This window comes from Eurosta solidaginis, chromosome 1 (assembly GCF_040869045.1).
Source record: "Eurosta solidaginis isolate ZX-2024a chromosome 1, ASM4086904v1, whole genome shotgun sequence".
Lineage (NCBI taxonomy): Eukaryota > Metazoa > Arthropoda > Insecta > Diptera > Tephritidae > Eurosta > Eurosta solidaginis.
The window spans coordinates 325,095,685-325,121,082 of NC_090319.1; the positions used below are offsets into that span (position 1 = coordinate 325,095,685).

Consider the following 25,398-nt stretch of genomic DNA (forward strand, 5'->3'; position numbering starts at 1 on the left):
TACTCCCTAACATTTCAAGGTGTTTTTTTGGTGTAGCTCGGAAGCATAGCGCGACAAAAACATCCGTCAGAAAGTCTTCGGAGCTACACCTACAGCTTCTAGGAAAGTAACGTCGGCGAAGGTATGAGTTCGAAGTCGCAGTCCTACAGCTTCTGTGCTGGCATATGGTATAAGGGCCAGCATACGTGGTAGCGACTGGTGGTCGGGATTGCTACTGTTCGCACGTCGGGAATTGTAGCTCCTAGAAAAATACTAAAAAACTGAAGGCGACCTTTGGCGCGATCAACAATAACCCAGCATTGACGGCAATCGTTAAACTTGGGCCACCAAAGTCATGACTATTAGTAGATAATTGATAGCAGCCGTAAGTCGCCTTCGTGCGTGACCAGCATGTAGCCACAAATGGTTTAAAGTAATCGTGCCGACGACGGGTATTAGAGTTAGCCCAGATCATCTCCTCCGGTAAAACTACGATACAAAAGTTTTAAGTATTTTTCCCCTTCTCTGCATGGAGGTACTCCCAAAATTGTTTGAACGTACTGCGAGATTTTGAGGCAAAAACCGCGGATCTTTCCGAAATGGCCGAAACGTCGATTTCCTTAAATACTTATAAACAAAACCTTTCCAAATATTTTTTTTTCTAATTTTCGCTTTACAAGCCTCCCAGACACTCATCCGGAAGTTAATGATATTGTTCGAGATCGTCAAACATACTCGTACCATTGACGTCTGCAGTATATTTCTATATCCATTAGTTGTGGGCAATGTGATACTGTGAAGTCCAGCCATTCAATTAAGAGGTTTACGCCGATCACTTTGTCGGCGCGCCGGTCACACCCCCGCCGCCGGTAAAAAATAGAGCCTATGCCGCCGCCGACGATTAAGTGACCGGCGTAAAACTCTAATATGTATACACAATAGGTAAATAAATCGTTAGTTAACCGAAGTACATAATGACTTTATTGCCCATCTTCGAGATTTTCCTGTGCCGGTATCTAAGTAATGTTGTTGTATTTGTTGTATCTAATAGTGGCAAATTTGTGTGTAACTGCGCTGTTGGCGTTAACGGTCATTGAATTAGGTGGTGTTGGGTGCGCGATTTCACCGATGGCTCTGTGTGGAGGGGTCGGCTGCGGCCGGTTAGGCGCCACACATGCCTACATTCATATATACCAATGAATGTAAATATGAAAATGCCTAGATGAGTTCGCCAATTTTACTTTTAATTTGCAATTATTTAGATTCATTTCGTTTTCGGTTGCGGACGTCTTACGCATTTTAGATTAATCTTTTAAGGCGCTTATTTGAAATTTTGTTCTAAGTGATTTTAATTTGTGTGAATTAAAATAAAATTTAATAGTAAGTGAATCATTATTTGTTTTTTGATTAAATTTTATTCGCTTATTTTTATTTTTGTATCTTTTAATTTTTCTCTTCATTGCTGCAACAACCACAAAATTCACACAAATGAATTGTGATATCAGTGCATCCGAAAAAATCGATAGCTGCAATCATCAGACAACAGTTGCATGAAGTTTTCTATTCGTAAGTGATACATTTTTAAAACAAGAACAAAATATTTCTTTATATTGTTTTATTGGAAATCTCTACTAACATATGTGCAAAATGTGGTTTGTTTCGGTACTATCTGCATAAATTTTTTGGCTGCACTAACCGTTTAAGTCAAGATAACAAAAGTTAGAGTTCTACGCCTGGTTCGATGCTTAACATTACAACGAGTCGAAAAAAGATTGCAAAACACCGCTCTTTGGTTTGAAGCTTAGGTTGAGCGGATCTCTTCAAAAGAACGTTTTCTTTGATCCTTGTAAATATGTGGTATTGAGAAGCTCATTATTTCATTATTATGGCCCTTTGATCACCAATTTAGTTTGAACATAGTTTGGTTGCTAAACGAGTTGTAGCCCCTAAAAGTGTGCTTCTAGTTTCACCAAACTATAGAAAAAGGACTTTGATAATATGTCCGTAGAGTAGAGATATACGCCGCCGATTTTAGTCGTTTTTCGCACGCCGCCGCCGAATGTCAAAAATATCGGCGCGGCGGCGGCGGCGTTCGGCGCATTACTATATTTTCTACTCGTTTAAGACTGTTTTTTAGCCCATTTATTGATCATGTCGAAAATTGGCCGGATATGGTCGAAAGTGGTATCAACGTATGCGCATCACTGCCAGTTATAAGAAACAAATTGCGAAATTTAACTCTTTCTAACTGTTCAAAAGTTATTAAAAAAACAGACGTTTTCGATGTCAGCTTAACACGGACTTTGCATCACCCAATTCACCAAGTTATTAACACAAAACACTAAAAGAGAAGTTATATGTGACCCGGTCTATAAAAAGGTGGCTTATGACAAAAAAAAAAAAAAAAACAGCTGTTAACAGCTGTTTCTCGCAATTTCTTTTATGAGTCCTAAGCGACGTTTTCATATACCGGGTCACATATAATAAATTTATATGCCCACTTTGCATATTTATACTCAGTTGAGCAGAGCTCACAGAGTATATTAACTTTGATTGGATAACGGTTGGTTGTACAGGTATAAAGCAATCGAGATAGAAATAGACTTCCATATATCAAAATCATCAGGATCGAAAAAAAATTTGATTGAGCCATGTCCGTCCGTCCGTCCGTCCGTCTGTTCGTTAACTTGAGTAAATTTTGAAGTATCTTGATGAAATTTGGTATGTAGGTTCCTGAGCACTCATCTCAGATCGCTATTTAAAATGAACAATATCGGACTATAACCACGCCCACTTTTTCGATATCGAAAATTTCGAAAAACCGAAAAAGTGCGATAATTCATTACCAAAGACGGATAAAGTGATAAAACTTGGTAGGTGAGTTGAACGGATGACGCAGAATAGAAAATTTGTAAAATTTTGGACAATGGGCGTGGCACCGCCCACTTTTAAAAGAAGGTAATTTAAAATTTTGCAAGCATTAATTTGGCAGTCGTTGAAGATATCATGATGAAATTTGGCAGGAACGTTACTCCTATTACTGCATGTATGCTTAATAAAAATTAGCAAAATCGGAGAACGACCACGCGCACTTTAAAAAAAAATTCTTTTTAAAGTCAAATTTTGAAAAAAAATGTTATATCTTTACAGTATATAAGTAAATTATGTCAACATTCGACTCCAGTAATGATATGGTGCAATAAAAAGCAAAAATAAAAGAAAATTTCAAAATGGGCGTGGCTCCGCCTTTTTTCATTTAATTTGTCTAGGATACTTTTAATGCCATAAGTCGAACAAAAATTTACCAATCCTTGTGAAATTTGGTAGGGGCTTAGATTCTGGGACAATAACTTATTTCTGTGAAAAAGGGCGAAATCGGTTGAAGCCACGCCCAGTTTTTATAAACAGTCGACCGTCTGTCCTTCCGCTCGGCCGTTAACACTATAACTAGAGCAAAAATCGATATATCTTTACTAAACTCAGTTCGCGTACTTATCTGAACTCACTTTGTATTGGTATAAAAAATGGCCGAAATCCGACTATGACCACGCCCACTTTTTCGATATCGAAAATTACCAAAAACGAAAAAAATGCCATAATTCTATATCAAATACGAAAAAGGGATGAAACATGGTATTTGGATTGGTTTATTGACGCAAAATATAACTTTAGAAAAAAAATTTGTAAAATGGATGTGACACCTACCATATTAAGTAGAATGAAATGAAAAAGTTCTGCAGGGCGAAATAAAAAACCCTTAAAATCTTGCCAGGAAATCTGTTCCTGGTATTATATATATAGATAAATTAGCGGTATCCAACAGATGATGTTCTGGATCACTCTGGTCCACATTTTGGTCGATATCTGGAAAACGCCTTCACATATGCAACTACCACCACTCCCTTTTAAAAGCCTCATTAATACCTTTAATTTGATACCCATATCGTACAAACACATTCTAGAGTCATCCCTGGTCCACCTTTATGGCGATATCTCGTCCACCTATAGAACTAAGGCCCACGCTCTTTTAAAATACTCATTAACACCTTTCGTTTGATACCCATATTGTAAAAACGCATTCTAGAGTCACCCCTGGTCCACCTTTATGCCGATATCTCTAAAAGGCGACCACCTATACAACTACCACCACTCCCTTTTAAAACCCTTATTAATACCTTTAGTTTGATACCCATATCGTACAAACACATTCTAGAGTCACCCCTGGTTCACCTTAATGGGGTTTTTCTCGAAAAGGCGTCCGTCCACCTATAGAACTAAACCCCACGCACTTTTGAAATACTCATTAGCACCTTTCGTTTGATATCCATATCGTACAAACAAATTCTAGAGTCAAGCCTGATCCACCTTTATGGCGATATCCCTAAATGGCGTCCACCTATAGAATTATGGCCCACTCCCTCATAAAATAATCTTTAATACCTTTCATTTGATACACATGTCATACAAACACATTCCAGGATTACCCTCGGTTCATTTTCCTACATGGTTATTTTCCCTTATGTTGTCATCATAGCTCTCAGCTGAGTATATAATGTTCGGTTACACCCGAACTTAACCTTCCTTACTTGGTTTTTCAAAAAATTAATAACGAACAATGAATTCAAATAAAAAGTCCCAAGTCGAACACCGTGGTGTGATAGTAGCGTGCTCCGCCTGCCACACCGTATGCCCTGGGTTAACACCCCGGGCAAAGCAACATCAAAATTTTAGAAATAAGGTTTTTCAATTAGAAGAAGTGTTTGGCAAGCGCTCCGGATGTATTTCTGCCATGAAAAGCTCTCTGTGAAAACTCATCTGCCTTACAGATGCCGTTCGGAGTTGGCATAAAACATGGAGGTCCCGTCCGGCCAATTTAAGGGAAAATCATGAGGAGCACGACGCAAATTGGAGGAGAAGCTCGGCCTTAGATCTCTTCGGAGGTTATGGCGCCTTACATTTATTTTTTGTTTTATTTAAGTCGAACATATTTTAAAATTTTGCTCAAGTTGGTATAAAAAGCAAAATGCCCAAAAAAGGTGCCGTTAACATCTTTCAACTTAAAATCGGTCGACTTTCATTCTAAAATATGGTTTGATTTAACGAAGAATATTTAAATCAATGTTGTGAACACAAACGTCTGCAAACTTTGGTCTACATTTTAAAAATTTTATCCAGGGTCTTTGTAAAATTTTAATTATGTAAATGCGCCGAGGATTATACGATTTTCACCCATTACTCAATGACATCCACTTAGACTGCTTATGATTTCGAAGGCGGCATCCTTGGTCGAGTAGTTACTCCCTAACGTTTCACGGTGTTTCTCTTGTGTAGCTCGACAGCATAGCGCGACAAAAGCATTCGTTGGAAAGTCTTTGGTGCTAGAGCTTCTAGGAAAGTTGCGTCGCCGAAGGTATGAGTTTGTACATGGTGTGAGGATCAGGAGGCGTGGTAGCGACTGGTGGTCAGGACTGTTCGCACATCGGGAATTGTAGCTCTTAAAACCAGCAGAAAAAACTGGAGGCGTCCTGTGCCACGAGAGTAATGAGTATTAATAGACCATTAATAGCAACCGTAAGTCGCCTTTGTGCGTGACCGCCAAGGAGTCACAAATGATTTAAAAAAATTATGTTCGCGACAATTATTAGGAGTTATCCCTAGGTGAAACTACGCTTTGCGAGATATACAGATAAAAGTGTGACTATTTTATGTATCTCTATTTCTTTTCAGCAGACGCAGCAGTACCAATTCCAAAGACTGGGGTTAGGTTCGAAGCCTCTCTGGGTAAGCGAACGAGGGACAATCCCTCCGCAAAGAGATACTCCTGAAAATTTTTGAACGGTCTGCGAGATCTTGAGGTAAAAACCGCGGATCTTTCCGAAATGGCCAACACGTTGATTTCCTTAAATACATACAAACAAAACCTTTCCTAAATATTATTTTTTTAAATAGAAAAATTAAGCTTTTTAAAATAAGAACACCGGCGGTATATAATAGAGCCTACGCCGCCGCCGCCGATAAAGTGATCGGCGTAAACCTCTACCGTGAGCCTAAACGAACAGTTATAGAGATCGTTTATTAAATAGCCAAGCAAGGAAGACAAAGTTCGGTCGAAACCGAACATTGTACACCCAGATATGTGCTCTCATATGTTTATATGTTTAGTAAGCATTTAATAATTAAGATTTTTAAAATTTGCGGCCGCCGTGATGTGATGGTAGCGTGCTCCGCCTACCAGACGGAAGATGCTGGGTTCACGCCCCGGGCAAAGCAACATTAAAATTTTAGAAAAAATTTTTTTCATTTAGAATAAAATTTTTCTAAGCGGGGTCGCCCCTCGTCAGTGTTTGGCAAGCACTCAGAGTGTATTTCGGCCATGAAAAGCTTCTCAGTGAAAATTCATCTGCCTTGCAGATGCCGTTCAGAGTCGCCAATTTGTAGCGAAAATACGACGCAAATTGGAAGAGAAGCTCGGCCTAAAATCTCTTCGGAGTTTATCGCGCCTTACATTTATTTATTTATAAACATTCAAACAAATGTCACGAGCATTAAATGATACGGAAACGTAAATATATGTAAATATCGTATTTCGTAAGAAGCTATAAAACAGTTACTGCCATATAAACAATGTTCTTGCCAAATCTCATTAAAATTCGACTTTTAAAAGCTTCTGGTAACACTACGGACTCAATTAGCCTATGGGAGTTCCTCACGGACCGACTTGTTCAACCTAATCATAATAATAACAAGAATAATAAACCCAACCGATTAATACCCTCCAAAGCCCATCCAACCGACACGAGGGGCGCATCCGCATGACGCACAGATTTTGTTTTTGCCGAGTTGTTGATACGCGGAGGTTTGTTAAGCGTCGATATCTAAAACTGCTCATCTACGGGATAAAAATCATCAGCTGAGTATTATATACATAACAGTTGGAAATTATACATATAGCAAATTGTTAAATAAGTTAACACTTTTAGCATTAAAAAGGTTTTTTCTATATTTTTTATTTATTTTGATACGAGTTCATGATTCAATATTAAGAGGTTGCTCGATAGACACATTTTTTGACAATTGCAGCCATTTTGCTCCCAAATCGAATTGACACCCGTTAACTGTGTTATTTCTTTGCGAATTTTCGAAAAATATTAGTAGTAGAAATAGGAAGCAATCAGTTTACAAATAAACGAAAAGTTCTTAACTGCATAATTCCTTACAACATTTATTTTAATTTTGTGATGAATTTTTTAACTATGGCATGATCTATAAGTGTGGCTGAACATAGGTTTTATGAAAAGTACGGACACCAAGGAATCGTGCACTTTCGTAAACCTATGAAATACGAAACCTAAACCAATTCAAAATTCATCGTTCAACGTCAAAACCTCGACTATTAAATCGATTCACGTAAAAATGTCATTAGTAAATAATGGAGATGCCATAACGAAATGTACTCATTGGGCATGTCAATTTATTCAGGTAAAAGTCTAGAACAGGAGTCTACTGCTAATACGCGTCCAAAAATATCGAGATAGGTGACCTCGACAATAATAATCCTAAGGCGGAAAAGAAAAATTGTATCTCTGTCCGGAGATATGTGCAGTTGAAGTTGGCAATTTTCATGTGTTTGTTGTAATGTTTTTGTGCACTGAAAAAGATTTTGTGTACAAAGGGATTTTGCACGCATTTAATTTTGATCCGACCTCATTGGTGGACCGGCCAGGGTAATTTTTTATAAGCTCGGTTAAAGGCCGTCAACGAAACCCGGGGTAATTTTCGGTTTTTCGTCAATATCTTTTGAACGAGCTAGAATTTTTATTTCCGCCGTCGAATTATTGTTATCGAGGTCAATACGCGTCTTTTGACACTTCTCTCGATATTTTTGGGCACGTATTAAAAGTCGACCTTCTGTTCTATTAATTCCGTATGCTCGGAATATTCGTCTCCATTTAAAAATTTGGAGAATCGGTTTATATTTGGAATATTACATATGTATATTGGGACCTCGTGCGGTAGTATCAAATGAACGTATTCCGAATATTCTAAATTAAATACTCCCTGTGTAGTGGCAGGACAGCACAAAAGCTTAACTCTTCTGTCAAAGTCAAGGTAGGAATATAAAGTTCTAAGACAATAAGCCATTTTCTTTTATTTTTGTTTTTGTCAGTTCATTGCAGCTGCTGAGTAGCTTATCACCCCATGTCGGCTGCCTGTTCAAAATCATGCTATCTCAAAATATTTTTCAAAAATTTCCCAATTCAGGATTTGTCACAAAACCGCCCTATATTAGAGTTAAATTGAAGAACGCTTCATCTCTTTTCATTAACTCCCTCTTATGACAAAATGCATTGAACTTATGCTCATGTAGGGAGTTTTGGAAACAAATTTTGAGATAGTGCATTTTTGAATAAAATTCTAACGTACGGCATTCTTCAAACAAGTTCTGAAAGAATGACCAAAGCAACATAACTTTATCAATTCACGAAATATTTAGTAGAAAATGAATTATTTTCCCAAAAACTTTTGGCATTTACAAATTTATTATCACTACTATTATCTACCAAAGATACTTGTCTACTACAATTTCACTGAAGGGGATTGAATTATTTCCCGTTTTCCTTACTTCGTAAAAGCAACCTGTCCAGAATTTTCAATTTGGGAGTGTCAAAGATCTGTCATCATTGAAGAACAAACCTCTAGTAATTGAATCATGATACGAGTTAAGATAGGATAGGACAGTTTTCTTAATAGTAAAAAGTGAATGCGTTATATCAAATGAATTCGAATGACAGTTAAAATCATGACACAAACACCGAAAAGGTTCATTTAATTCGAAATTAGTTCTGCACTGCCTCACGCTCGTGATGGGACATTGAAGTTTACTTCGTTCAAAAGAAAAGGGCTAAAAATTAGACCATTCAGTAATTTAGCCATAAATAATACGCCTAGCATTTCTTTACGACTAGCGAGAGTTGGAAAATTGATAAGCTTTAACCGACTAGTATAAGGTGGAAAATTATACGCAGAGTCCCAATGAAAATTCCTTAAAGAAAAAAGTAAAAATTGCTTCTGTATTGACTCAAGCCTATCTGCATGAACTTGATATCGCGGATTCCAGACTATTGATCTGTATTCTAGTACCGGTCTAACTAATGTGGTAAAAGGGCTTTGGTTTTTAAAGGTTTGAAAAAGCTTAAATAAAGGGGAGGGACCAGGACCAATTGATTTTTTTTTAAATTTCAGGCTTTGCTCTTATATATATATACAATTGTTATGTTTCTGTGATGGTTAAAACTTTAACCAACTTTTTTAAAAGAAGTGGGCGTGCTCGTTAACAAATTTTCCTCAGATCTATAATATAATACCAAGAGCGATTATTTTTACCAGTTGCAAAATGATATCAACGGCTTCTTAATTACTACTTTTAAATTTTCTTCTCCTAATTGTTGGCGATGCCATGCCCATTTTTAAAAATTCTATCCAATTTCTGTGAAATTTCCGATATCTAAAAAGTAGGCGTGGTTATATCTGATTTCACTGCGCTTCGAATTGGCTTTTTTAGAGCCACAACATAGGGAGCCACGCCCATTTTGAAATTTTCTTTTATTTTTGTATTTTGTTGCACCATATTATTACTGGGGTTGAATGATGACATAATTTACTTATATACTGTGAAGATATTAGATTTTTTGTTAAAATTTTACTTAAAAAATTTTTTTTTTTAAAAGTGGGCGTGGTCCTTCTCCGATTTTGCTAATTTTTATTAGGCGTACATATAGTAATAGGGGTAACGTCCCTGCCAAATTTCATCATGATATCTTCAAAGACTGACAATGTACAGCTTGCAAAACTTCTAAATTAGCTTCTGTTAAAAGTGGGCGGTGCCACGCCCATTGTCCAAAATTTTACTAGTTTTCTATTCAACTCATCTACCAAGTTTCGTCGCTTTATCTGTCTTTGGTAATGAAGTCTCGCACTTTTTCGGTTTTTCGAAAATTTCGATATCGAAAAAGTGGGCGTGGTTATAGTCCGATATCGTTCATTTTAAATAGCGATCTGAGATGAGTGCTCAGGAACCTACATACCAAATTTCATCAAGATACCTCAAAATTTACTCAAGTTATCGTGTTAACGGACGGACGGACGGACGGACGGACATGGCTCAATCAAATTTTTTTTCGATCCTCATTATTTTTATATATGGAAGTCTATATCTATCTCGATTCCTTTATATATGTACAACCAACCGTTATCCAATCAAACTTAATATACTCTGTGAGCTCTGCTCAACTGAGTATAAAAATTATTGACATAAAGCTATTTTTAACACGCTTATATTAGCTTCACTTGTATGTAAGCTTGCTTATAGCTCTCTAGGGTAGGCGCGCAAAGGAGAGTTAGACCAATCTAGCGGCAATTATTAAAGACTCACGGTAGTAGTTAAATAACTCGCTACAAAACGACTTGTGCTTAATAGCGGAGGCACGAACCGCTGTGCTTCTGGTTATTTCTACCGAAACTTCAAGGAATGCTTGGTCAAGAATGGGGCTGTGCCACTCCCATTTTTATATATTTTCACCTTTTTCATTATCCCATTAAAATGGTGTTTCCAATGTAATAGATATTGTAACGACCTCTGTGGGAATTCCGATTATTCAAAACCTTCTGCTCGAATCGCTAAACTGTTGAATAAATCACTCCAATATTCAGCATTGCAATATGGTCTTTATTTAGTCTACTTGTGAGTAGTGCAATTACATTTCAATATCACGTACTTCACAACAGTGTGTTTAAATAAAAACTGATTCGTTATTACTCAGCTTACGCTGCTTTTATACTCTCGGTTTCCTCGTTAACCCATTTCTCCTAAAGTCTTGTAATATTCGTCACAATATTGTCTGTTATGACTTTTTAAGAAAAGTGAGCGCGCTCCTTAGCCAACTTATACGATATTTAACAGACATATTCACAGTACATAGTACATATCATTTATCGAATTTTTTCGCGATAGATAAACTCCGTCGAAAGGTAATAGAATGCTTCGCGAAAAAAAAGAGGGTCACAACCATTGAAAAACTTGTTTGATTTTTCCAATTTTCTGTTGGAGGAAAAATAGCATTGATATAAGCTTATTATTCGCAATAATATTGTATATAATTTTCGCTTTCCATATCAAAATAGGCGTGGTTATATACCGATTTCGTTGATTTTTTTTTCAGACTTATTACATTTTATAAAAAAGTCTGGTTGACGAGTTTTGTGATGAAAGCACGTAAGGTTATTGATTTATGACCACTCATATTTATGAAATTGATTTTTCCAAAAGTGGGCGGACTCACACGCCTTTTTGAACAATTTTAGTTAGGAATCGACCTACTAACTTTCATATCATATTTGGTCATTGTATGTAGATGCATTATTTACTGAATAATCAAGTTTTTGCGTTTTTAAAATTTTATACATATAAAAAAGGGGGCGTGCTTATCGTCCTATTTTGTTCATTTTACTCAAGTGTTGACGGACAGAAGGACGGACAGGCAAGTCTTAATGAATTTCTTTTTTCTCTCTGATCATTTTGATAAATAGAAGTCTATATTACTCTCGATTAGTTTATGCCGTTATGAACTACCCTAATGAGTACGAAACTAATACACTCTGTGAGCTTTTTATAGCCGATCATTCAATTTTAGTCTAATAAAGTGTAACTTTTGATTAGTTTAAAGGTAGCTGATTGTTTTTATATGGAAAAATGTTTATACAGTAGTCGCTGACAAATTAGAACCTTTAGTAATAGGAATGTCCAGAAATTAGAATCAATACATTACACGATCTGAAATTAGAATCGAATTTTCTAATTTCTGAGCCAATTTTTTTTTTGTTGCAAAATAGACAGGAAAAGGGCAATCCCCAATTTATTCATGTTAAGCTTGAAACACAATGCCCTGACGCCGCGAAATAAACGCGACGAACATCGCCTTGTCAAAAATAGAATCCCCATAATTACATGAAGGTGAACACAATGAACGCCAAGAGCGAAATTTACGCGACGTTATTTTGCGACGATAGACTTATTTCATCGTCGCCGCCGGCCAATGACGACAAACATCCCAAGGGTTGCTGCTGTTCAATTTTTTAAGTATATAAAAAAAAAACATAATATCCAAAAACAATTTTTTTTTCTTTACATATAATTTTTAATTTAATTTCTTAACATTTTTGTTTTGTTTTGTTAATTTCTCAAAATTTTGGGCGTGGTTTAGCAGTCAAGTGCTAAAGCAGAGAATTAAAAAAGTTTTAATTTTTTTCATCTTTATTTCTAAATAATGGCCACTCTGAATAAACAAAAATGTCATCGCCCGACGTGGCGTATATCGTCGTCGCTCGGCATTGTGTTTCAAGCATTACGCTCGGTAGTCGTTGGATTTTCGTTGCGGTTCTGTAGTTTTTGTGTGAAATTCGATAAGCGTGCAAGTGTTTTGGCATTGTATGTTTAAAAGTAAAAGTAGTTCGCTGAAATGCCAAATAAACATAAGACAAATACTTTGTCCTTGGAAACCAAAGTTCAGATCTTGGGAAAGCTTGACAAAGGTGTTCAAGGGAAGCGGTTAGCCCTAGAATTTGATGTGGCGCCATCTGCAATCAGCTATATAAAATCGAATAAATCATCAATTTTAAACGCTGTTTCTAATACCTATCACAAGACTAACAAAAAAATCATTGCACATCGCTGAATATTAGTTATGTAGTTTTTGATTCATTTTTGGCTTTTTTAATGTATTTCCATCGATCTTTTATGTATTTTTAATGAAAAAATATTTTTATTGTAATTGGAGCTTTTGTTTTTTGGATATTTTTTTGATTTAGCGGATATATGCATATATGTTTATTTAATAAAAAAACATGTGATATGTATTGTACTGGATTGTTATCTTATGTTTTCTCGTTTTTATGAACAAAATTGAATAGGACACAATTTCATTGTAGTTTTTTATTGCAAATTGACTTAATTTTTAAGGTTTTATACAAATAAAAAAACGTCCGGGAATTAGATTTTTTCAGAAATTATAATCACCCTAAAAGCAAAGTGGTTCTAATTTGTGAGCGTCTACTGTACCTGCAGAAAAAATTGGCAAATTTATGTGTACGACTCTGAACGAAGATTTCTGTGACTAAAATATTTAAATTGAAACTAGATTAAATAAGTTTTAATTTAGAGTGGCACATTAAATCTTCTATTAAGAATAAATATTATAGTGTACATTTAATGTGTTGTAAGGCATGTAGTGATCTATGACGCTTTAGTTTGGTGCCCAAAAACTACGCAAAGAAAAGCAATAACTAAGTAAAGCAAACTGCATCGACTAGTTAGTTTTGTCATAAAGCACTTAGTGCTTAGTGGGAATACTCAATTTCCTATTCTAATAGCGAAGACTTTAAAATATCTCTGAGCTAAAGAACGGAAACATGACAGGGCATATGAAAGTAATAAGAAAATTCATCATGTAGTTGCAATACGGAATTTCCTATGAATTTTCTTATTACTTTCATATGCCCTGTCATGTTTCCGTCCTTTAGCTCAGAAATATCACGGAATTTTGAGATGTTCATTGTGGAAACAGGGAATTCATTTACATACCCTGTTTCAGAGTTCTGATTCACAGATGGATCAAAATTTAATGAAGGGAAAAGGAAGTTTGCATCTTATTTCCGAACTTCAAGAAATCGATACCATCGGGGTGCTACTCGACTATTTTTCCAGGCAGAAATCTATGCAATAGAAGTTTGCGGTAGAGAATGCCTACCAACAGGGTTATCCTCGAGGTGTATCCTCATTATGTGAGACAACTAGGCAGCCTTACGAGCTTTACAGTCTAAGAGGATGAATACGTTGGAATCCTAAATAATCTGCGAGCCAAAAACAAGGTTTTGTTAGGATGGGTTCTCGGGAATCAGGGCATGAAGGTAATAAACAGGTAGACTACCCAGCAAAGCAGGGTGTTCTAGCAGCATTTTATGGTTCAGAGGCCTTCTGTGGACTCACAAAGGCACACACTAGGGACACCAAAAGTACCTGGCAAGTTCAGACAACTCTGGATTGAATGCCCTGAGCAAAGGTAGGTCAAATTTTTTATACTTCCAGCAACGAGAGTATGATCTAAGCTCATTAATCTAAGCAAAGAGGACCTAATAACTCTCACTGAGTACTATACGGGAAATTTGTTTCTATGTTGTCTTAGATAATCTAAGCAAGCTAAATCTATCCGATACACAAATATGTGGCTTATGTGAGCTGTAGGATGAAATACAGGTTTACATTTTCTGCAAATGCGTCGCTTCAAATGCAGTAATAGGCTGAAGGGCAAAAATAACTGAACAGAGTTAAAAGCGGCATAGTTAATGTCAGCCTAGAAATTCTTGCCAACAAAACCTCTCGGGCTGGGTGGGCAAGTGAGGGATTCATTTCAATCTGGACGAACGAATATCGCGCGTTCGTTCGCCACAGGGATCGCTAATGTATTTTCACTATGTTAAACGATGATATCCTATCATCTGGCAACAGCTTTCGCCTTCCTGTTTGACATAAAGTAAAAAAGACGAAAATGATCGAGAATGGCATTGCTAGGCGACATCGCTTGGAAGCGAATCGTTCGTCTGAGCTATCATTCGCAATACAGAATAGCGAAGCTAAACAATTATATTTCCCTAGTCCATAGTGTAACCAAAAGTTTGCTCAACGGCCAAACAAAAAATCTCTAACAGAAACTAGAACCTATGCTATAAAATAACTTCGTTCGCTAGGTAAATGCTAGCAGCTTTCTATGACCTATGTTATTTTCTGCTTCTAGATCTGATAGCTGTCCTACTTCTACTAGCTGGAGTGTTAGCGTTGCAAGCGCAGGGCACGAGCACAAAACAGGAATGTAACATCTAAATCAAGAAGAAACCAACAACGGGTACCACAGCGTGGTGTCCTATTCCCGCTTTTGTTTAACTTCTACATATCTAAGCTCCCTTCGCTACCAGAAGAAGTCACCATTGATCCTACGCCGATGACGACTACACGAACTACATTTTGGTGAGCATGCAACTGAAGTTGGACCTGTAGTTCAGACCCGTTATAAAATCTCTTGCCGGCACACAAAGGAATTGGCCGGCCGCTTGCATGCTACGCCTCCCCGATATGGTCGCCAAGCCTGAAGAAAATATAAGTCTGCTCTTAGAATCCCTACGGTCTCTCTTCTCTTGTCCCCAGAACACCAAGTGAGGCGAGAGTACTCCCCATTAGGGAGACAAATTAAATGCTGAACAAACAGTTTCTGTTGAATACCCAGAAGCCTTGGCATCCCAACAGACATCTGATTGAAGAGGCCTCGCCTCCCAGGATCTAAAGAAGTCATCTTCGCAAGCATTATGAAGAAATACAGCACCTGAGAACACAGCCGTATGTAGAATAAAAACACAAACAGGGGCTCAGTGATATCCACAAAAAAAGCATCGGACCTCTTTACCGGGAATTGGCCGGCGAACTCCGTTGTTAAGGATAAATACCCTGAACTCGCAGGGGAGACGCGCGTAGCTCTAGCACAACTGCGATCTGGATACTATAACAGGTTAAAGTCTTACTTATCCAGAATCACCCCGACATACACAGTGTACTGCTTGCAATGTGTCCCTACATGGCGCCATCTTTTTAATTTCAATGTGGAACCAACGCCGCTAACACCATGTTCCACCCCTGTTGAAACTGCAAGTGTCCTTGAACTCTCATTAGAGGATATTGATGACAATTTTTGAGTGGTCGCACCTATTGGATGGGGCAATCCCTGGTACAACAACAACAACAGCACAAAACGTACTCGATCGTTTCCTCCTCTAATACGCAGTTCCTACATCTGCTACAACTGACAAGGCCAAATTAAAAGCATGTGATCCTAGAAGGTAGTGTCCAGTCTGAACATCCATCATGAGCCTACAGTCGCCTATTTTCAGTGATAAGAGTAACTTTGTTGTGTAACTTTTTAAGACCTGCACATGATCTTAGACACTTTGCAACACCGCACTTGGTTCCACGTCTTTCCTGGTTGGTCGATCATGTGCAACTCCTGCCTCCTGTTAAAGTCGTCCAATCTGATTGGAACGTCTACGGTACAAGCTTCGAGCGATGCGCCCTGTTTAGCTAGCGCATCCGCTTTTTCATTTCCGGTTTACTTTTGCAAATTACTCGGTTCAGAGTGGAACTCTCTACTTTTTTAGTGTTTAAAAGTGAATAAGGCTAAGACTAGCTACCACTCAGCATTGGTTTCATTCGCCAGCTGTAATGAAGATTCCACTATTCTATCTGCAGTATTAGTCATGTCAGTGCATGCGAGGAGGTGTGTATCTACCCTGAAGAGAACAGCACAAGCTACGAACTAGCGCAGAACTAACATAAGAGACGGTACTATTTCTTATCGTCCCTAGCAGTGCTTTCAACTGATAATTTTACCATTGTGATGATATACGAAGTGCCGATTGGATCCTTTACACACCTGTTACTCGCTAAGTCGTAGGTGGTTCTGAAATGATTCAAATATGTATAGCCCAGACTTCAGCGCTGTCGGCATAAGTGCCCCAGTTCCGAGGTAGTCATTAAATCTGTAGTGCAAAAATGTCCCTTTTGCAAGGCTGTCTCCTATTTCCTACGCAGGAGAAGACTAAGTTGAAAGTTGGACGCAGCCAAGATATTTTGACGAGCTTGGTTTCGTACGACCAGTTAATAGAAGATAAATATATGGAGCGGAACTCCTTGTAAAAACTTACTCGAAGATCTGTTTTAAACACTCTCATATAGGACTTTATTATTTGCCCAAGCTTAAAACTAGATTTAAGTTTACATAAATTCACTTATTTGAAATCTCGACTTACTCCCCGGATTTATTATTCTATAACTTTCTTATATCTAAGTTCCGCAATATGTTCCACGCTGTACCCAAGGAGTTGCGTTAACACCTCATCTGTATGCTGTCCCATACAAGGTGGTGCTGTGCGTGCATCGTTTCTGGACTCACTGTAAACAACGGGGGGCCCCACCACCTTCACACTGCCATCTTTTGGATGCTTTAAAGTTTTGACCAAACCAATTGCCTGCAGATGCTCATCCTCGAATACTTCACGTATATTATTTACAGGACCAACCGGAAATGAGGCACCCTCAAATTGTTGCATCCAACTTTTCGAACTCTTTTCAGCTAATATACTCGCAAGCAAGGCAACCAACTCTTGACGATTTGTAACACGATCTCGATTGTTTTTGAATTTTGCATCCTCAGCTATATGCGTTATTTGTAGCAGTTTACAAAGTTCCTTGAATTGTTCATCACTACCTGTGCCAAGTGTTAGATAACCATCGGCAGTTTTAAAACTTTGGTATGGTACAATACTCGAGTGCGCAGTACCCCAACGATGAGCCTCAACGCCAGCATTCAAATAGTTAGTGGCTACATTTATTAGCAGCGAGACGCCAGTTGATAGCAAATTCACATCGATCTTTTGACCAACGCCCGTACGTTCACGCTGTAGTAGGGCAGCTAAAATAGCGCCATGCGCATACAAACCAGTTGCAATATCAGTCACAGCAACGCCGACTTTACAGGGTGGTCCATCGCGTTCGCCAGTTATGTGCAATAGACCGGCCATGGACGAGGCAATAACATCGTAACCAGGGCGTTTGGCATAAGCACCCACCGATCCATAACCGGTCATGGAACAATAAATTAGTTGTGGTGCTACTTTACGCAACTGTTCATAATCCAGTCCATACTTAGCCAATTTTCCGGGCACATAATTTTCTACAAGCACATCACATTTATTGGCCAATTCATAGATAATTTCTTTGCCACGTTTCAAATCGATAGCGACACTCTTCTTATTGCGATTAACAGCTAGGAAGTAGGTAGCATCTTTACTCTCCGCCAAAAATGGTGGACCCCATTTGCGTGCTTCGTCGCCACCATAAAAGGGTCGTTCAATTTTGATTACCTCCGCCCCCATATCGGCCAATACCATGGTACAGTACGGCCCTGAAATGATGCGCGTCATATCAAGTATTCGCACGCCTCTCAGCGGATGAGCAGCAGTAACCGTTGGTGTTGAGTCAACATCACTGCTGCTCGTGGCAAAACAATAACGTCCGATTGCTTTTAAGCTATCTTGTCGTTTGAATAAAATCCGTAGGGTGTACAATAGTCGATTGCTTGAGCACGGTTGCATTTTTAGTGTTTTGCTAAACTATTCAAATTTCTATTATTGAAATTAATTTTAAATATGAGCACAAGTGCATGCACACGTTTGTTGATGGTTTTCAGCTTCGCTGGTCCTCTCACTTGATTTATCGTTTGTTTGTTTTTGTGTTTCCTTCAAAATTTCTTTGTTTTTCTGACCACTGAGTATATCGCATAACCACTTCTCTTCAATCGTTTCATATAACTGAATATACATATGAGTTCTCCAGCGTGTTGTCAGTTGGCGAAGATCAGTGGGAGAACCTTATGAAATCTTAGTATCATGCTCTTCTCTTTAGTTTAGATATCTGTCAAGATTTGGGTTTATGCTACTTTTATAGTATAAAATGTATACACAGTCGTGCATAGTAGGGATGTTACGGAACTAATTTTCACGGAATCGGGTTTTTAAAAATTTTCTCTATCGAAATTGGAATCATAAGCGGATGTTGGAAGAGGTGTTTCATTATCATCATAAAATAGCGCTTAACCGCATTGGAGCTTTCTCCTTTTTCTGCTTCTAAATGCGGATGTCGAAAGGCATACTTTCTGGGACGAAGTATTTTCTTTCATTCGTATAACGCGACCTCTCCATTGAATTTCTGGGCTTTTACTTTAGTTGTTAATTTTTTTCACCATTTAGACAGAGTCCTTCACAGTTTCGAATTAGCATCCATCAACAGGGGCGTGGCTACGAAGAGCGCTTTCGTGGATTCTCGCTTTGGTAATTACTTTGTCTTGTCATCGTTCATTGCATTATTCACTTTTTTTGTCGAGTTTGTTACGGCCAATGATATCAATAACATCGGCATACGAAAATAATTTGCTTGTCTCACAAAATATCGTAAAATAAATCGCTCTCGATGGAGAGTCTTTTTTTGGTATGACTCGAACAGAGCCTTGCCAATCTTTACGGAGGTAGTGTTGCCTAAATATAATTCGACATAGCCTTATAAGCTTTTTAGGGGACTAAAATTCGAAAAAAAAAAAACAGCATACACGGAACTCCGTTTCTAGTATAGTAAAAACTACTGTGCGGATTCTATTCTCGTGAGTCTTCTACTGGATTTAGGGTATGGGAAGAATTGGTTGATAATCGATCTACCAGGTCCTAAATCAGACTGATACACTACAATTAGTTCGTTGTCTTTGGTTTCGGTGTTTCACACCAATTTTTCGGCAATAAACCCAGTTTGAGAGATTGTCCTTCTTCTGGATGGATATAAGCAATTTATTTATTTATTCATTTATATTTAACTCCTCGCATCAGCCTTTCAACAGATCGGCGGATGGCTCCTCGTTATTTGGTACAATGTTATTTGTTACCCGTTATATTTCCATTATTACTTCGCCATAATCGGATGGTCCAGCTATATATTTCATTTTAAAGCGCCTTCTCCCTTGATAAAATAGTAGGGAAAAGTTTTCCCCACATAACGTAAACACACTCTATTCGTCGGTTAAGAGATCGCCATCCTCATTTCTGTAGAAAATTACCCTTGTTTTGAAACCTTTCGCCATCTATTGGATTTTTTGGTAGAATTTTCGGGAATTATTGCTATCGGCCTACCCCTCCTCATACTCAAGCTGTTCTACCTGAAGTAGACGATTCTCTTCCTTCTGCAAGTCACAATAACGCTTCTATACAACACAAAATGTGTGGCTGCGTCCGTACGTTGTGTGTACTTCCAAGCAACATCCTATTTTCCAAGGCAGCGCGCTATACCTCATTGAAACAGTTTTTTGTTCGCTGTGAGTCTATGGCGTCCGCAGCTGCAGTACGTTGAGTTTGAAACGTGCTTTCATTGCTCATTTATATCATTAGGTCTAACATTGCTCTCAGTAAACAGGTGTGAGAGCCAAGTGAAGTAATCATTAGCTCTCTGTGAGACCTTTCTTGTTGGATCACTTTCATTGGATCACTTCATTTACTTCATGCCCTTTCTTCGCTGCGCAGAGGCGTGTGCGAAAATGTTTATATTTTTATAACGCCGTTCTGACTAAGTATTCAGCTCATAATATGTAGGTTGTGTTTGGCCTGCGCTATTCATTGATATGGTTTGTGATTGTATATCACACATCGTCCAAAGGTTAAACACAAATGCATCTCTCTGAATAAAAAAAAATTATGTCGGGTAAGTATTTTGGAGAAATTTAAAATTCTTATAATTTAAGTTAATGTTATTCTTAAATAGGTGATGATTTCTAAATCTACTTCGATAATGTAAAGTATTCAACTCCTTATTAAAAATAAATAAAATAGGTTTATAAAGCTGGAAATTTGTATGAAATGCTATTTTAAAATTCATTTTATTTAAACCATTTGTATTACTTATGAGACATACCTTAACCGTCTCTAACCTGAACCAATATTTACGTTTGTTCGGTCAAGTTAGAACAAACAAGTAAAGAAGTCTAAGTTAGGGTGGAACCGAACATTACATACACTTTAAATGCTTTTGTTGTTTGTTTTGTGTGCTTACAAGGCTGCGCAATAATACATATACATATGGCTCTATTCTGAACTAATTTTTCTTCGAGTTATGGCTCCCGAAACATAGAAAATTGCTTAGTCATAAAATAGGGCGGTGCTACGCCCATTTTCAAAAATTTTAGTGTTTTCCAATTTAATGTTATAATTAAATTTAGAAACTAAAATTCTATTGATCCAGAGCTCTTTTTCGCTAACATATAGCTTATTATTTTCGTCTACGACCCTTTAGAAATCTTTTATATAAAAGTGAGGTGGTCTTTAACCGAATGCATATGATTTTATCAGCTTGTTTGTCAGATCTGAGTATTTACAAACGTGCTCGGTTGTATCCAAGAGCTGTTCCCATGCCAATTGAGCAAGTTTTTTAAGTTTGAGCACAATTAGGCAAAAGGTCAGATATGTTTCCGATTTGGAGAGTCAAACAGAAAGCCCTTTCCAAACCAGTTGATGAGAAAATATGAAACATGGAAGTAAGGCTCGAGGAGGTTAGGTGTAGATATAAACTTAAAAATCCTAACAAAAAGTAGTTCTGGAAGTGGGTATAAAATTAATGTGCAAAATCATAAATCTTGGGCAATTAAATGCAAAAAAAAAATGCTTAAACGGTTTGTAAACAGATATGTTTTAGTTTTAGCAAAATAGAATCAGATATTCAAATGTAACTTGTGTTTGCTTAGAAAGTACGGTCGACTTTTGAAGCTCACATATTCTTTTCTTTGTAGTCATAAATAATGCCGTCACACAAGGTAAAATGCAAAAAAACAAGTAAGGAAGGCTAAGTTCGGGTGTAACCGAACATTACATACTCAACTGCCAAAGTACAGCTTGCAAAAGTTTTAAATTAAAAAAAAAATAAATGTAAGGCGCGATAACCTCCGAAGAGATCTAAGGCCGAGCTTCTCTTCCAATTTGCGTCGTGCTCCTTTTGATTTTCCCTGCAAATTGGCCGGACGGGACCTACATGATTTTATGCCGACTCCGAACGGCATCTGCAAGACAGATGAGTTTTCACTGAGAGCTTTTCATGGCAGAAATACACCCGGAGCGCTTGCCAAACACTGCCGAGGGGCGACCCCGCTTAGAAAATTTTTCTTCTAATTGAAAAACCTTATTTCTAAAATTTTTGATGTTGTTTTGCCCGGGGTTTGAACCCAGGGCATCCGGTGTGGTAGGCGGAGCACGCTACCATCAAACCACGGTGGCCGCCAAGTTTTAAATTACCATCTTTTAAAAGCGGGCGATGCCACGTCCATTTTCCAAAATTTTACTAATTTTCCATTCTGCTCACCTAATGACAACCGACCTACCAAGTTTCATCGCTTTATCCGGGTTTGGTAATGAATTATCGCATTTTTTCGGTCTTTCTAAATTTTCTTTCATTTTAAATAGCGATCTGAGATGAGTGCCCAGGAACTTACATACCAAACTTCAAAATTTTCTCAAGTTATCGTGTTTAGAAATATTGTTCACTTTTTTCACGAAAATAATACAATAGGGGTATTCTCTCTGTTTAGAAACCATAAAAAATGTAGAAAGTTTCCCATTTTGCTGTTAAAAATTTTTTATACGCAAAAACAAAATAATTTATGAAAACTTGTTTACCGTTTCTACATTTTCTATACTCCATGTATATTTGAATATAATATTTATAATTTTGACAAATTTGTTGAAAACTGAAATAAAAAAAAATTAAGAATTTGTCTGCGCGACTGCTTCTAAAAATATTTCATTGCAGAAAATATGCAGATTATCTTTCATCTTCGCCGCTAATTACACTTTTGAATCGGAAGGAAGGTGCTTGTGTAAATGGTGCGTTCTCTGTGTGTGTTAAATTTAGCCTAGAAAGGGAGGAAAATATTCTATACTTTCTACGGCTACTAGACTAAGATAATTGCCCTAATATGTATGGTTTTTTGCTGGATTGTATTTATTTATGTATATGTTTTTTTACATATAATTTTTGAATTACTAATTAAAAACTTCTTTGATGAAACAATCCAAAAATAGAAAAACGGTTCGAACCGCTGAACCGTACCGGACACATTTTTCATTCAGTCAGTGGAGGTGTGACTGAATAATTCATTAACATCATTTGTAAGGATCACCCTAGTAATCAAATTAGTTGATTAATTTGAATTTACAAACATATCTACATACTTCATATGCGACATTTTATAAGTCATTATTTAAAATGCTTATTTTTGCGATTAAATAATTAAACTGGTTTAAAGTTTTGCACATTAAATTCATACTCGCACTGGCAAATTACCAAAAATATTAAACGATTTACATTTGGATTAGATGAGTATGAAGCACATTAAAATTTGTATGCTACAAATTTACATTGGCAAGACTTATACTTACAAACTATAAAAAGTACATTGTATCCACATATAAAAAAGTCTTGCAAAACTTATGAAAAAGATTAATAGCTTCAAAAAACGACCTTTACCTAGTTTAAATGTAGACTCGTAAGTATGAAATAAAACACCAAAACATGTTTTCCTATAAAATTTTACCTAATGAGTAAAACTTTCCAAAATACTAAGATACTTAATTCAAATGTCTTATTTTCGATATTTGCAAGATCACTTAACGTTCTACAAAAATACTTGTACGCACAGGAATTAAAGTTTATTCGGTGTAGCCATGATTCAATCACAAGAGATTTGCTTGGCTGACAAATTTTTTGACAATTGCAGCGATTCTGACAATTGCGGAACATTCATCTCCATTTAAGAATTTGTGGAATCGGTTTATATTTGAAATATTATGTATATATTTCTCTGATATATTCGGACCTCGTGAGATAGTATCAAACTAACGTGTTCCGGATATTCTAAATTAACTGTTTATCCGAAACACTTCCGTGAATACTTAATAGAAAAGGGCTTTCCGAAAATTTAGAATAAAAAGGTGAATACTAACTTATCTTGTTTGGTTGATATTCCGACAGGGTGGATAAATGATGTATATTGGAACGATTTTCCGTCATCCCTTGTCAAATTTGGTTTTGAGACAAACCGGTTTCGGCGTTGTGCCATCATCAGTGTCGATATTCGTTCTGATCTGTTGTTGTCATTTGTCCTGTATTTATAGTTCGTAGGTATATGAGCAGGTATTGTCAAATTGATGCTTGTGTATATTTAGTTATGTGTATGTGCTGTGTGTTCGTTCAGAACCGAGGGTGGTTTACTAATCGATTTGTGTGGCTGACTGGGGTAGGTAGAAATCTGTGATTTTAGTCGTTTGACCTTCTTTGTCGGTTTTTTGTTTTGGTGTGTTAATTGTTTTGTGTTTATTTGTTGTTGTGTGTTTGTCTGTTGTACCTGTGTGGTTAAGTTGTTTCCTGTAAACAAGTTTTAAAGGCTCGAATATTGTGTCAGAAATTGTGTTTATCTGTTCGTTTATTATTCTACCGTCGAATGTTTTCTGTTTGTAGATTTCCATGTTTTCGAGTACGTTGAGACGTCGGCCCTTTTCTTGTATGTGAAGAACCCTAACTGTTTTATTGATGTTTGCTGGGGAACATTCATTCTCGATCATGTGATTCGCGAAGTTAGACTCGGGTATAATGTTTGGATTCCGTATTTTTTTGTTGTAATCTCTAATATGTTCTCTGAACCGCGTTCTTATTTGCCGTCCTGTTTGTCCTATGTAACTATGCTGGCATCCGCAGGTAAGCTTGTATACGCCGTGGCTGCTAAACGGATCCTCTAAGTTAATGTTAGTTCTTAGTTTTCGCCCTAGATTATTCGATGTTTTCAATGCTGTGTTAATGTTGTATTTTTTAAAGAAGTTTGCCAATTTATATGTTGCTGTTCCAGTATATGTCATAGTCGTCCAGCTATTATTTTCCTTTTCATTATTTCTTTTTGGTTCTCCATTTGTCCTTCTGAGCTTATCTACTTGTGCTTTTTTATATCCGTTGTTTGCAGCGATATTATATATGACCTCAAGTTCTCTCTTATGTGCCTCTTGTGCAAGAGGTGTTCTTTCAAGTCTATGTACCAAGTGCCTTAATGCTGCATTTTTATGCTGTTGAGGGTGATTTGAGGTATTGTGTATTATTGTGTCGGTGGCCGTTGACTTTCTATATATGTCATAGTTAAATCTTTTGGCTCCTTTATCAATATTTATTGTGAGGTCTAGATAGTTGATTCCTCCGTCTTTTTCGGTTTCCATTGTAAATTTTATATTTCCGTGCTGCTTGTTGAGGTACTCCAATACAAGCTCTTCGTTATTAGTAGTTAAAACGCATATTATGTCATCCACGTATCTAGCATAAAATGACACGCCTAATTTGGACTTCAGCTCCTGTATGTACTTTTCTTCCAGATTTTGCATGAACACTTCCATAAGAATTGCTGATATGGGGCTTCCCATTCCAATACCGTTTGTTTTTCTATATATTTTATTGTTGAATTGAAAATAGTTTTGACGTAAAGTGGTTCTTAGCGTATTTGTGATTTGCATATTTTTCACTTTGTTTTTTGTGTTATGAACTATTGTAGAGCTAACTATGTCCAAAGTCTCCGATAGTTGTATAGATGGGTATAAATTTTTTATGTCAAAAGATACCAATTTGCTGTTTCTTGTTAGCTCTACGGTCTCGAGTCTCTCTATTAGTTCTGTTGTGTTAGCTATTGCATATTCGTTCCTTAG

The 25,398-nt window shown here is 37.1% G+C and overlaps 2 protein-coding genes across 2 annotated transcripts in view; one reads left to right on the top strand and one right to left on the bottom strand.

Annotated features, from left to right (window-relative positions):
- The first annotated feature begins 1,248 nt into the window (after positions 1–1,248).
- LOC137237811 (fatty-acid amide hydrolase 2) overlaps positions 1,249–25,398 on the top strand; it is an 85,308-nt gene continuing 61,158 nt past the window's right edge. The window contains exons 1-2 of the mRNA XM_067762010.1: positions 1,249–1,359; positions 1,485–1,545. Of these exons, the coding sequence (XP_067618111.1) occupies position 1,359; positions 1,485–1,545 (62 nt within the window). The 5' untranslated portion in view covers positions 1,249–1,358. The remainder of the gene's footprint in view (positions 1,360–1,484; positions 1,546–25,398) is intronic.
- Positions 16,769–18,635, bottom strand: LOC137244158 (succinate--hydroxymethylglutarate CoA-transferase). The gene has a single exon (XM_067772766.1). It carries the CDS (start codon positions 18,226–18,228, stop codon positions 16,897–16,899), a length of 1,332 nt encoding a protein of 443 aa, XP_067628867.1. The 5' UTR covers positions 18,229–18,635; the 3' UTR covers positions 16,769–16,896.

Coding starts and splice junctions, on each gene's coding strand:
- LOC137244158 (XM_067772766.1), bottom strand. CDS start 18,228: ATGCAACCGTGCTCAAGCAATCGACTATTGTACACCCTACGGATTTTA.